The sequence below is a fragment of the Mobula hypostoma genome, chromosome 19 (genome assembly GCF_963921235.1).
Source record: "Mobula hypostoma chromosome 19, sMobHyp1.1, whole genome shotgun sequence".
Taxonomy (NCBI): domain Eukaryota; kingdom Metazoa; phylum Chordata; class Chondrichthyes; order Myliobatiformes; family Myliobatidae; genus Mobula; species Mobula hypostoma.
Window position 1 is genome coordinate 4,324,544 of NC_086115.1, and position 14,950 is coordinate 4,339,493.

Sequence of the window (14,950 nt, forward strand, 5' to 3'; positions counted from 1 at the left end):
TCAGGTAAAATTTCTATGGGTTCCAGCACATGTAGGGGTGAAGGGGAATGAGAGGGTGGATGAGTTGGCAAAGAGGGCGTTAAAGAAAGAAAATGTGGAAATGCACATTAGTATCAGTAAAGCAGAGGTTAAGTGTGTAATCTGGGAAAAAGTCAACCGAATGTGGCAAGAAAGATGGGACAGGGAGGGGAAAGGGAGGCATTTATATCAAATACAAAAGAGTGTTGCAGTTACTAGGGTAGGTAATGGAAACAGAAGAGAGGAAATTGTGTGGACTAGGTTAAGGCTGGGGCACTGTGCATTAAACAAAACATTGAAAATGTTAGGGAAACACCAGACAGGATTGTGTGAGGAATGTCAGGAAGAGGAGTCAGTAGAACATGTAGTTCTGAGTTGCAGGAAGCATGGGATACAGAGAGAGATGATGAGAAATAAATTAAGGGAGTTGGGGATGCAGGAATTCACATTCAAAGGGGTGCTGGGCATGGGTGAGAGAGCACAAGTCCAGGTATTTTTAGTGTTTTTAAGGGGTACAAGAGTTTTTTATAGAATATGATGAATAAACAGGAATAGGATACTAGGATGGTCAAAGATGGGAGGGTGAAGTGTATGTATGTATGTTGCACATTCTGGAGCAGAGGGTGGCGGTAATGCACCATTAAGCTGGGTGTCAACCGCCGTAAAACAAGATACAGACAGACAGACAGGTCCAGCTGCTGGTGAGTCAGTATCCCGGCAAAAACCACACCATGAAGACAATAGAACACTCCAAGCAACTCCGGATCAAGACTATTGAAAAGCACAAGTCAGAAGAATACAAGAAAATTTCCAAGTCACTGAATATCCCTTGGAGTACAGTTAAGTCATCATCAAGAAAGGAAAGAAAATGGCACAGCTGTAAATCCTCCTAGAGCAGGCCATCCTCAAAAACTGAGTGACTGTGCATTTAGGGAACTAGTAAAGGAGGCCACCAAGAGACCTATGACATCTCTGGAGGAGTTGCAAGCTTCAGTGGCTGAGATGGGAGAGACTACACAAACAACAACTGTTAACAGTTACAGCTTCACCAGTTACAGCTTTATGGGAAAATGGCAAAAAGAAAGTTGCTGTTGAAAAAAACTCTCATGAAATCGCAACTAGAGTTTGCCAGAGGGCATGTAGGAGACACTGAAGTTAGCTGGAAGAAGGTTCTATGGTCTGATGAAACTAAAATTGAGCTTTTTGACCATCAGACTAAATGCTATGTTTGGCATAAGCCAAACACTGTACATCATCATCAAAAACACACTATTCCTACCATGAAGCATGGTTGTGGCTGTATCATGCTGTGGGGATGCTTCACTGCAGCAGACCCTGGAAGACCCTTGTGAAGGTAGAGGGTAAAATGAATGCAGCAAAATACAGGGAAATCCTGGAGGAAAACCTGATGCAGTCTGCACAAGAACTGCAAATTGAGAGATTTTTTTTCCAGCAAGACAATGTATAGGCATCCGTTAGTCTCATGAGACCACGGATTTGCACTTTGGAAGGTTTCCAGGGCACCGGCCTGGGCAAGGTTGTATGGAAGACCAGCAGTTGCCCATGCTGCAAGTCTCCCCTCTCCACGACTCCGATGTTGTCCAAGGGAAAGGCATTAGGACCCATACAGCTTGGCACCGGTGTCATCGCAGAGCAATGTGTGGTTAAGTGCCTTGCTCAAGGACACATGCTGCCTCAGCCAAGGCTCGAACTAGTGACCTTCAAATCACTAGAATAGCGCCTTAACCGCTTGGCCACACACCAAGACAATGACATCAAGCATAAAGCCAAAGTTACCCAGGAATGGCTTAAAAACAACAAAGTTAATGTCCTAGAGTGGACAAGTCAGAGTCCTGAACTCAATCTAAATGAGAATTTGTGGCTGGACTTGAAACGGGCTGTTCCCTCATGATCCCCATGCAATCTGACAGAGCTTGAGCGGTTTTGTAAAGATGAATGGTATAAGATTGCAGTGTCCAGATTTGCAAAGCTAATAGAGACCTATCCACACACACTGAAGAGTGTAATTGCTGCCAAAGGAGTATCAACTAAATACTGACTTGAAGAGGGTGAATACTTATGCAATCAATTATTCTGTGTTTTATATTTGTAATTAATTTAGATCGCTTTGTAGAGGTCTGTTTTCACTTTGATACAAAATAGTCTTTTTTTCTGTTGATCAGTGTCAAAAAAAGCCAAATTAAATCCACTGTGATTTAATGTTGTAGAACATGAAAACTACTTTGACGGGGGGGAGTGAATACTTTTTATAGGTACTGCATTAGCAAGAGGATCTATATGCATCACTATCTATAGCAAATCTATACAGGCAGTAACAACACTGATCTTTTACTCTAAAAGAGAAAGGCAGAAGTCTTAATTCCTCATTCTTTATCTTTTGAAAGTAGCTCAAGATTAACTTGCTAACTATTGGTTCATAATTGGGTAAGGTAATAGGTAAAAGTTGCCCTAGGGATGTTTGCAAACTGGAGTTAATCTAAAATACAGGTGGAGAATATGGAAATGGTTGTTCAAGTTCACCGCTGAGCAATAGATGGCAAATCAGAATTAATTCAAACCATGGAGGCACAGCGAATGTAGATGTTGGAATGTGGTGTAATGTGATAGAAACTAGCCTCTGAACTTCACCTCTCTCCTTCCCCTCCCTGGCTCAATCTGCCCGTTGCCCTTCCACACACCCCCCCGCCTCTCAGTCCACCAATCACCTCTGGCCTTTGCCTCCCCGTCCCCCTTCTCCTCTTTGCCTCCCCGTCCCCCTTCTCCTCTTTGCCTCCCCGTCCCCCTTCTCCTCTTTGCCTCCCCGTCCCCCTTCTCCTCTTTGCCTCCCCGTTCCCCTTCTCCTCTTTGCCTCCCTCCACGATCTATGTCCTGACACCAAAACACTGACAAAAAATTCTTCCCCCATCCCACAGATGCTACTCAACCCACTGAGTTCCTAATTTACATCATGCCAACAGATTGTTTCACAAGTGAACACTTGGGATCAAAGGCATAAATAGTTCATTTGAGGGGGAGAAATGGGTGCAATATTATCTGGTCCAGTGTTTTAAAGGAACAGATGGCAGTTTACAGCATAGCCATTGGACTTGAACCTCATCATGCAAACCTTCATATGGTAACCAGAAATAATTTTACTACCAAAAGAGGCAAACTTCCTGAAACATACAACATGGAGCTGACTTTAGCACATCTCTTGCTCACCTAGGTTAGTATTTCAATTAATTGGTTTCTCATATTCAGCACCCAAAGATTCAAGGACTTATTCATGTGAGAACTTTCTGCCAAAGAGAGGGATTGAACTGACTACCACATGATTAAAAATCTAACCACTCACCACTGTTTCTTCTTGGGTTGAAGGAAGCAACTAGTGAATGGCTGCTGGAAGATGTAATTTTGTGTCTGGCAGCATAACAACTTGCAGAGCAGCAGCTGAGTTACAGAAAGATAAGACATGGGCAACAAATTTCCTCCTCCTGCTTGCAGTCCTTGATGTACTGAGGCATTGATCTCAGCCAAGCTGCAAAGGGGAGCCACATAAAAGGCATTGGGAAGGAAAGAAAAATCAAAGCAAGTCCCACTTGAGGCTGCTTACACTGCACATTCCTGCCGGCAGATTAAAGGACAACAGCTCACAAGCTTGAAGAAGCAAGCTACCTGCTGATTACAGAGACACGGAAGAGCGGTGGTGGTGGTGGGGTGAGGGCAAAGGGTCAGGGTGGTGGGGAAGAGAGGGGAAACAGAAATACAGTGGCGTGTGCAGGAACTAAACCAACTAGCTTAACCCTTCCTACCTGCAGCTTGTTAGAAAAGGAAACACTGCAACGACGCTTCCCCAAAATTAAATTGGAACATAAAATGGCTCATCTAGCCATTTTCTGAGCAGAACTCTCACAGTGGTCAACCCACTGACTTAAACTTAAATTAAAATAGTGCAGGCCATTCTCTGGTAACGAACAGGCTCTGTTTTAATGACATCCATAGGTCAATTTTGTTCTTAAATTGATTGGAAAATGCACCAAAATCACTCGATATGGCAACCACACCCTCACAATATAAGACATTAGGGCATTTGGGCCATTGAGTCTGCTTGCACACCCTTCAGAGTGGCTGATGTTGAAGGCACACCACAGAAAGATGGTTGGGTGAGAGATGAGGGGATGAGGTGAGGATGGGGTCTGAAGGGATTTGGTCATGGTTGATCATTCAGCCCCATTCTCCAGCCTTCTCCCCATAACTTTTGACATTGTTACTAATCATGAAACAAATACATGAAATAATAAAATAGAACAATGCTAATAAATGGATCATAGGCACTTAAAACTGATAAGAAAGAACAGTTGTTTAAAGAGGAGAGGAAACTCGTTCTGTCACTATGGAGCGAACATATTTATGCACATTAGACAACTGAATTTAATTAATGGGAACTTGTTTACATACAGGAGTGTCCATAAGTTGGGTATATGCGACCTGGGAATGCCCTATAAATGGATTAAATCACATGTTGGTCTGACTGTTTATATCTGGACATTAGTAAACCTGAGAACTTTGTCTACACCAATTCTATAGTTTCCTGAACAACATTGTTGTTTAATTTCAGTGAAAAGCAATACTGTTAAAATATTTCAACATAGTGAGATTTGACCTTCAAGCTGTAGAATATTATATGTTGCTAGTACAAATGATTGGCCTTAACTCTGTGTTCTGATAACCAGTCTGTGATTTTCCAGGGGCACTGAGCCCTATACCTCATAACAGTCTTGATGTAGTTGTGATTCAAAAAGCTGAGTTCCCCAGGGGAGGTGAGAGTGAACTCAGCAAGTCAAGCAGCATCTTTGAAGGAGAATAAACAGTCAGCATTTTAGGCTGAGACACGTCAGCTTGCCCACATACTAGAGATTCTGTGGATACTGGAAATCTTGAGCAACACACCCAAAATGCTGCAGGAGCACAGAAAGTGGGTCAGCACTGATGGAGGGGAATAAACAGTCAATGCTTTGGGTTGAGACCCTTTGACTGTATATTCACTTCACAGACGCTACCCGACTTGCTGAGTTCCTCCAGCATTTTGTGCATGTTGCTGTGTGTGTCAGATTAATTTGCTTCTCTTTCCCTAGATACAGCCTGGCCTGTTGAGCTTTCCCAGAAATGTATTTCTGTTGATTTTCTTGCTTTTACTCTGTAACTGCAGATTTTTTTTTTGGTAGCGAGATGCTGTTTCAGTACAGAAGATATGTCAGGTGAATGGGCTCTGTGATGTGGAGCTAGTTTAACAAGCAGTGAGCCTGACAGTGAGCTGAGCTGTCACCAGGCATAAAACAGGGAGACTTATTTGATTCAGGTTCAGTTCTGTGTAGATTGAAGTCTACTGAAGCAGGCCCACTTTTGTGTATTGTCAACTTAGAACCATTGCAACAGGCTGTCTTCTGTGCCTTGTCTAAATAAAACCCATTCAATTTTATCCAGCAGGGATCTCCCCTGAATGCCAAGCTGCTGGTCAGTGATAACCCCTATTAAGTATTCACCAGCTTCACCCTGTACACTGTGTCGACCAGATGTCACAATCCATGAGGGAAGGTAATTAGACGAGGAGTGTGAACTGTCAATTGGAAATTAATTATGTTAAGCCTCCAGGCAAAATATGTCATGTGAGACCCATTAAACCAATTCAAAGCAATTAGATCATGATGGGGGAGATACGTTATTAGATTCTGTGGCCATTACATTCGGAAGAGTAGAGTCTCTAAACTGTTTTCTCTGGCTTTTATTGAAGTCTCCAAGCAATGCAGGAAGACTTAATGACCTGGGAGCCACATAAATTAAGTCATCTGAAAGAGAAAGACTGGCTTTTGTTGGTACCAAAACACACACACCCTTCAGAGTGCCTGATGTTGAAGGCATACCACAAAAAGATGGTTGGGTGAGAGATGAGGGGATGAGGTGAGGATAGGGGTCTGAAGGGAGCAGGAAAAGAAGTTGGCAGTGAATTGGAAATGAGCAGGGGTTGTTGGAGAGGAGGGGGATTGGAGGGGATGAAGTCTGAGGAGGAGGAGGAGGGACAAGGTGTCACGTAGAAGGATGAGTGGGGAGTAAGAAATGATGTCAGGTTGAGGAAAGTGAGGTGCGGAAGTGATGGAGCTGGAGTTAGGACAGACGAGATGGGAGAGGGGTTTAAAAGATAAGATGATTAGCTTTATTTGTCACATAAACATTGAAACATTTAAACCAGGAATTCCCAACCTGGGGTCTATGGACACCTCAGTTAATGGTTGGGGTCCATGGCATAAAAAGGTTAGGAGCCCCTGATTTAAGCATACAGTGAAATATGTCATTTCCATCAAATCAAATCATCGAGGGTTGTGCTGGCCAGCCCGCAAATGTCGGATTCGACGTAGCACGCCAACAACATACTAACCCTAACTCTAACCGTATGTCTTGGGAACATAGGAGGAAACCGCAGCTCCCAGCAGAAACCCAAGCAGTAATGGCGAGAATGTATAAACTCCTTACGGGCAGAAGTGGAAATTGAACCCCGATCAGTGATCACCGGCACTGTAAAGGCATGCACTAACCTCTGTGCTGCTGTACCACATGGGGTTGATAGGGTAGAAGAGATGGGTCAATAAGATGGTGGGAAGGGAGTAATGTGCACCTGGGATAAGGTAGGTGTGCAGAGGGGTGGCTGGTAGGAACAAGTGGGTGGTGGAGAGGGTGACAAAAAGCTGGTGTTGGTAAAGGGATAAGGAAGCAGGTAAGATGTGAATTCTGGGGATGGAAATTTAGGGAAAGGGAGGTAAGAAGGTGGTATGGGAAAGTGAGAAGAAAGAGGGGAATGGGAGATGGAGAGAGGAATGAAGGTAGAGTTGGGGTGGGAGGAAGATGGAAGATGATTTCATCACTCACCTGAGTATGCAGCTTCCAGTCCTGGAAATCATTTTCCATGCACCTCCGACTGAAGATGGACCTGTAGTCCACTTTAACCAGCTGCCAATCAGAGCGGTGGCTGAGGTGACCAAATACACTGCCAAAGACAAAATGGAGAAAAAGGGCCAATATGAATCCATGCTAATAAGACTTGCTCTTGCTTTGATCACATTCACACAATAATTCTTCTCCAAAAACCAAAGACCATGCACCAGCATCATTGTACACAGCAAGATCCTGGGAAAGAAATGTTGTGAATGAAAAGGTCCAGGAGAATAACTTTAACTGTGATGGCCACACCTTAAGAAATCCACAGTTATTGGCTGCTGGTGTTATTTTCCTCCTGAGAGTTACTTCCACCGAATTCAATATGTTTTGTAACTGATGGGTGACTTATTTTTTTTGGGGGGGTGTTGAATTGTTGGGCAGAACAGTCTACTCTGCATTGATTATTAGCCGGATGCTAATGAGAGAAGGTGCCTCAGAATAAGAATTGAATTGAATTGAACATACATGAGGAGTAAAAATCTTTACATTACATCTCCGTCTAAATGTGACCACAATGTGCAACTTATAGTAATTTGTAATAAATAGTATGTACAACAGGACAGTTAGTACAATTGTATCAGCATGAATTAATCAGTCTGATGGCCTGGTGGAAGAAGCTGCCCCAGAGCCTGTTGGTCCTGGCTTTTATGCTGCGGTACCATTTCCCTGATGGTAGGAACTGGAACAGTTTGTGGTTGGGGTGACTAGTGTCCCCAATAATCTTTCAGGCCCTTTTTACACACCTGTCTCTGTAAATGTCCTGAATAGCAGGAAGTTCTCATCTACAGATGCACTGGGCTGTCCGCACCACTCTCTGCAGTGTCCTGCGATTGAGGAAAGTACAGTTCCCATACCAGGTAGTTATGCAGCCAGTCAAGATGCTCTCAGCTGTGCCCCTGTAGAAAGTCCTTAGGATCTGGGGACTCATGCCAAACTTTTTCAACCGTCTGAGGTGAAAGAGGCGCTGTTGTGCTTTTTTCACCACACAGTCGGTATGTACAGACCATGTGAGATCCTCAGTGATGCGTATGCCAAGGAACTCAAAGCTGTTCACCCTCTCAACCCCAGATCCAATGATGTCAATAGGGGTTAGTCTGTCTCCATTCCTCCTGTAATCCACAACCAGCTCCTTTGTTTTTGCGACATTGAGGGAGAGGTTGTTTTCTTGACACCACTGTGTCAGAGAGATGACTTCTTCCCTGTAGGCCACCTCGTTATTGTTTGAGATAAGGCCAATCAATGTAGTGTTGTCGGTAAATTTAATTAGCAAATTGGAGCTGTGGGTGGCGACACAGTCATGGGTATACAGAGGGTAAAGACGGGGCTTAGGAGGCAGCCCTGAGGGGCACCTGTGTTGAGGATCAGAGGGGCAGAGGTGAGAGAGCCCACTCTTAGCACCTGTCGGCTATCTGGCACAAGGCAGGCTGAAGGCTGAGGTCTCTGAGCCTGGGGGGAATTATGGTGTTGAATGCTGAACTGTAGTCCAAGAACAGCAATCTCACATAAGCATCTTTTTTCTTCAGACGTGTAAGGACGGTGTGTAGAGCTGTGGCTATTGTGTCATCTGTCGAGCAGTTTTGTCAGTAAGCAATTTGTAGGTGGTCCAGTGTGGGTGATAGCAATGCTGCAGATGTAGTCCTTAACCAGCCTCTCAAAGCATTTGCTTATTAGTGAGGTGAGTGTGACAGGACGCCGGTAGTGCAGACATGTTAAGCCTTGTTTTAAAAGCAGCCCACTCTGTTTTGATTGCATAGAATGTAGTAAAGTACAGCACAGTATCAGGCCTTTGTTCCTAACAAAATGTCAAATTAAACCTATTCTCTTCTACCTGTAGGTACAAGAGATTCCGCAGATGCTGGAAATCCAGAGTAACACAGACAAAATGCTGGAGGAACTCAGCAGGGCAGTTTGCATCTATGGAAAGGAATAAAAAGTCAAAATTTTTTGGCCAAGACCCTTCTTCAGGACTGCAAAGAAAGTGGGAAGGAGCAAGAATAAGAAGGTGGGGGATGGAGAGGAATGAAAGCTGGAAGGTGACTGGTGAAGCTACGTGAAGTGGAAAGTGGGTGGGTGTGGGAGGGGTACAAGTGAAAAGCTGGGAGGTGATAGGTGGAAAAGCTAAAGGGACGAAGAAGAAGTGAAGAGGTGGGACGGAAATAAGCATGGGAAATGGAAGAACAGAGAAGGGGGAAGGTGGAGAAATTGCCAGACATTAAAGAAATCAATGTTCATGCTGACAGGTTGAAGACTACGCAGACGGAATATGAAGTGTTGCTCCTCCAGACTGAGCGTGGCATTATTTTAGGAGCAAAGGAAGCCATGGACTAACTTTTCCTGGAAATTGGGTTTGGGCACTGGGAGATTCTGCATGTTGTGGACAGTGTGAAGGTGCTCAACAAAGTGCCCCCCCCCCCAATCTACGTCGGGTCTCACTGATGTGTAGGAGGCTCCCACCATCTCTCCCCTCAGATCTCCCTCCTGACACTTATCACTGGAAGCAGAAGTGCTGCTCCTGTCCGTTCACCTCCTCGCTGACACCATTTAGAGACCCAGACAGCAGGTAGGGATGGGGCAGAAGCCTCACTGAAAAATTTGTGGTGGGGAAATGGAAGGAACACAAGCTATCAGGAAGTAGGCCTTTCCCTTTCTAGGCATGATGAAGGTTCTTGGTCCTAAACATTGACTAGTCATTCCCTTCCTGCCTGGCCTGCTGTGTTTCGCCAATAATTTGTGTGTGTTGCTCTTGATTTCCAGCATCTGCAGAATCTCCTGTGTCTCCGGGTGAAACAACTGGACAAATGTTTATGAAAGAAGACAAACTAATTTAAGAGCCATCTGAGAGAAAGTATCTATAGTCAAGTTGGAGCAGACATTTGGAAATATTTGTTTGGGTATGGTGGCAGCATCAGTGACATGGTGGTGTTCAAAATACATTGGATGAAACAAGAGTTAGCGGGGATACCAGTCTTCATCAACTGAAACCACAATGAATGCAACAGGCAACTGTCTGAGCCATTTGGTATCTGTATTGTTTAAGTGCCAGACAGGATTATTATTAGATGTTAAACCAGATTAGCCAGGTACCAGGCTTGTTCAGTTGAGTGTCAGTCTGACTTAACTGGATACTTGCCTGAGTTATTGGATGCCAACTAGATGAGTGTTCCATCTGGGACAGTTGAATGTGGGTCAGGGATGGTTAGAAGTAGACTGGGTTACTTGGGCACCAGACTGGGTTTGTCTCAGTGCCAGTCACCATTAACTGGATGCCAGTCCATGTTAGTTGGATGTTGAACTAAATTAGTGCTCTTCCATTCTGGGTTGATTGGATGCAGGAAGAAATTGATTGGGTTCCACTGTAGGCCAGCTCTGTGCCAGACTAGTGAGCTGGTTGTTAATCTGTGTTATTAGGGTGCCAGTGTAGCCTATGGTTTTGGTTAGGTACTAGTCAGGATTGGCTGGCCTGTCTCAATTAGTTAGTCTAAAACTGGACTAGATGGATGGCACCTTAAATAAAATGTGTGCCAGACTGTGTTAGTTGAGTACTGGACTGGGTTAGTTGGATATCCAAGTGTTTAGTTGGATCCAATACTGGTTTTGTTCTGTGAGAGACCTGTTCAGCTGAGAACTGGACTAGGTTAGCTGGATGCCACCCTGAGTTAGTTGAATTTCAGAGTAGATTACAAAATCTAGACGAGATTAAAATGATCTTTATTTGTCACATATAGATTGAAACAAAGGTTGCTTATATCCGTGAACATTTTGCTGGACAGTCTGCACGCACCATCGCAGGGCCAACATAGCACACACACTACTCATAAACCCTACCCTGCACATCGTTTTGGACTGTGGGAGGAAATGGGAACACCCGAAGGAAACCCACATGGTCACAGGGAGAACGTACAAAGTCCTTATAGATGGGTGGGAATTGAACTGCATTCTTACAGCCAAAGCTGTAAAACATTACGTTCACTGCTACACTACTGTGACCCAATATGTTAATCAGATTGGTATTCATATTGGTTTATTATTGTCAAGAACCAAAGTACAAAGAAAAACTTGTCTTGCATACTGTTCGTGCAGAACAAGTTATTGCTAGGTTAATTGGTTGCCAGATTGAGTTAATTGGTTGCCAACGTGTGTCAGTTGAGTGTCAGGCTGAAATAGATGGATGCCCATCTGTGTTGCCCAGTTGAAATGGGAGCCAGTTCAGATGGGTTAAAATGCAAGAGTGCTAGGACCATCACGTTATCTCTTTACATCTACAGTTACTTACAATCTCTTAGGTAGGTTAATTGTCTGTGTTTCAGATATCCTGCACAAGCATAGAAATGAACATTACTAATTTAAAATGTGAAACATGCAGGAGTGTATTGTCAGATCAGTATTATTTTCAAATCAGTATTATTTCTAAGCAGAAATGTGATTAAAATAAATGGATTAGAGTAACCATTAATAGAATAGCAATTGGAAAGTGTAGGAAGTGCTGGAATTGTATCAAATTGTACTCTGAATTAGACTTTGAAATAAGCAGCAACATAAACCCTAGGCAGTGTTTCAACCCAGTGACTGTGAGACCTCAGGCTGATTGGTAAGTGGATGATCTGCCAAAGTACGTGCATTGGTTGAGACATCAAAAAATAATTAAGTGCTATTCAATCTTAAGAAAACTTCTTCAACCTGGCCTACATCTCAAATTGGCCTAAACTGATTAACTGGGGCTTATTAATTACCTCTGAGTTCCTTCAGTGAGTTGGGAGGCTGTGGATGTATGTAAGCTCATCTATCAAGAACCTATTTTGTGTGGGAACAGGTTTAGGACCAGTTATAATCTCTGACCCACCGGGCTGTTGACCAGAGGGGACAAACTTCACTCAATCTTTGCACATTGGTTGTTGTCAGTCCTGTTGGGTGTGGCCTTTCATTGATTTATTTGTGTTTCTTATATTTGCTGTGATTGTCCACAAGGGAAGAATTGTATCTGGTGACATATATGTACATTGATAATAAATTTACTTTAAACAATGAACTCAGTCTCAATCACTGCCATTTCTTACATAACCAAACACAAGAAAAAAAACAGTAAATTATTCTAGTTTTAGCTGTGGACTTTTAACGTTTCCCTTTGAGCTTTTCAAGGATCTGCAACCTGTTGACATTTGCCTCAGCTACTGAAGAATAGAAGGTAGGTACAAAGTATAGTCAGAGGCACAAGAAGTTGCTGATTATTTAGTCCAGTTGATTTCCTAGTTTGCACTTGGACATCACTCTGTAAATAACCTGTGTAAACTGCTTAAGAGTTGTTTCACCAAGAAGTCTGCTGGCCTGCTGCCCACTTTATGGCATGTCACTGGGAGAACCCCAGCAGCAATGCATCCCCGATAAACGAAGTCTCAAATAGGAGGCAATAATGTGAGCAACTTTGAAATGAACCAACTCAGGAACACTACCTCAGTATTTTTGCTCTCAAGTGGCACCTATTTTTAAATTTAATTTATATATATATATATATATATATATATATATATATATGTAATACCCTGGTTAAGATTTCTACTGCTATGCTATGAGGTAGTTAATATCAGCATTTTTCTGTAAAAGCAGTGTGCCATGTTGGAAAGTGTGTTTTGGCTTCGGCTAAAGATAAGGACAATGTTGTCCAACTTGAGAATGTGAGCCAGCCAATCAGGTTTGTGGGATATGAGAGAAGGTTCCAGAGAGTTGCAGGGTAATGTTTTCTGAAGGACAGAATTGGGTTTGGGGCTTTTAGCGGGAGCTGCGGAGAAGGGAAGATGCCACAGAATGCCATTGGAAAGGAAGTCTCCATACACAAAGTGTTTTGTGCTAATGAGTGGATCCAAGGAGGAAGGGCCAATACTCCTGAGGAAGAGGCCGTTGATTCGAGATAGATTTCGAGAGAAATTCGGAATGTGGTGTATGCTTTCACTCAGACCTTGGGTTCAGTGCATGAGTAAAGACAACTCCAGGATGATCTCCAACTTTACGTGCATGTTGGACTGGTTTAACTGTAATGGGCCCTTTTATTTTGTTGTCTTTTCTCTTTCCTATTATCTATTGCATAAGGCTGAAATGTGTGTTTCTTCATAATTTTATGCGGTGTGCGATCTGTTATTTTTTGCCGACCAACAATCATGTATGGGCAGTATTTACACGGTATTGGCTCAAATTGAAGATTCTGTAATTGAAACATCGTGATGTTCCTGTTTGGTTGAACCCCAAATCATACCGATCCTAGACTTACATTGTTTGTGAAAGGTGGCCTTCTCACCACAGTCACATGGCTGCCAGCAGAACCTGCTAATGAGCCAAGTTTGCATACGAGCCCGGTGAGAGGGTTACATATCCGTATTTCTTTTTGTAATTTATGGCATTTTTATGTATTGCACTATAATGCTGATGCAAAACAACAAATTTCACGATATGCCAGTTCAGTGATATTAAATCTAATTCTGATTCTGATTCTGAACGTGCATAGTCTTTTCAACTTTCCCGATCTGAATTGCAGGGAAGGAAAGATAATCAGAGAGACACACTGAATGAATAATGTAGTGCTGGGTATCCGCATGGTTTGTTCTGGGAGGGCTGTGCAATTGCTACACATCATTCGTACAGACTGAGCCCTGTACGCTTGTGTTATAAAACCTAGATAAAAATATCCCCCAAGCTTAAGATACAAAGAGCAATTGGTGGAGATGTAGAAGAGGCCATTGCCCATTTTACACTGTCACACATAGTCAAGATCAGCCTCAAGCAATTTGTGGAACCATAAGCTGCCGCAGAGAAGTGTCCAATTTGGTCTAAAAATCTGTCAGTATTTTCCAACTGGTGATTGGTTTGACTGTCTCTGTTCAGTGGGTGGCAAGAATTGGGCATTCAGCCCAACAGTGTTAGTGAAAAGTGGTTCTAGGAATATCAGAATAGGATTACACAGGAAAGTGGGGAGCAAGCAAGATCAGGTCAGCACAGGCTTGAGGAGTTCTTGCAGTTAATTTCCTCTCACCATTACTGGTCAGTGCAGCTTCCACTTCTGCTATTTTGAAGCTATTTCTTTAACTGTAAAGGCTAATAGGCTGTTTTGAACTGCAGCACGAGCCCACACCAAAGCTGAAGTAGCAAAAATAAAGGCAGTGTATGCTAAGCACGAAGCTGAAATGCTAATTGAAAAAGCTTGTATAAGCACTGAGAAAGCACGTAGAGACTGGGAGAAAGTTCATGTTGAAGCTACAGAGTGTGCTCAAGAACAAGCATAAAGCTGAGTCTGCCTTAGCAGAGACAAAGGTGTATGAAGCAGCAGCTGACTTAGACAGTGGAGGTCATCTCTCTAGGAAGAACTGACCATGGATACAAGTCTAATGCAATATCATTGCTCAAGATGATGAAATCAAAGCAGCAAAGATAGGAACCAGCTTCCCATCATGCTTCATACCAAATTTTTACCCAGCCTTCCTCCTGAACTTGCATCCTCTGCTTCAGATATAACCCCAAAGAAAGACAAATCTTCATTTAAGGTACAAATTGAGAAGTGCCCAAAGTCATCCAGCTTGGAAACACATTGGTGCTCACCACTTAAGAGCAGACAAGGGCTGAACACGGAACCTTTCATTCTTTCAATGGAATTGAATTGAACTGAACTGAACTGAACTGAACTGAACTGAACTGAACTGAACTGAACTGAACTGAACTGAACTGAATTGAATTGACTTTATTACGTGCATCCTTCATATACATGAGGAGTAAAAATCTTTATGTTACGTCTCTGTCTAAGTGTGCAGTGTGTAATTTATAATAATTTGTAATAAATGGTATGTACAACAGGACAGTCAATATAACGTAGAAATACAATTGTATCAGTATGACTTAATCAGTCTGATGGCCTGGTGGAAGAAACTGTTCTGGAGCCTGTTGGTCCTGGCTTTTATGCTGT

At 43.1% G+C, this 14,950-nt stretch overlaps 1 protein-coding gene across 1 annotated transcript in view; it reads right to left on the reverse strand.

Moving 5' to 3' along the window:
• Positions 1 to 14,950, reverse strand: part of LOC134358777 (VPS10 domain-containing receptor SorCS1-like) — a 1,326,002-nt gene that overhangs the window by 184,216 nt on the left and 1,126,836 nt on the right. Inside the window, exon 15 of the mRNA XM_063071254.1 lies at positions 6,940 to 7,057. Within this exon, the coding sequence (XP_062927324.1) occupies positions 6,940 to 7,057 (118 nt within the window). The remainder of the gene's footprint in view (positions 1 to 6,939; positions 7,058 to 14,950) is intronic.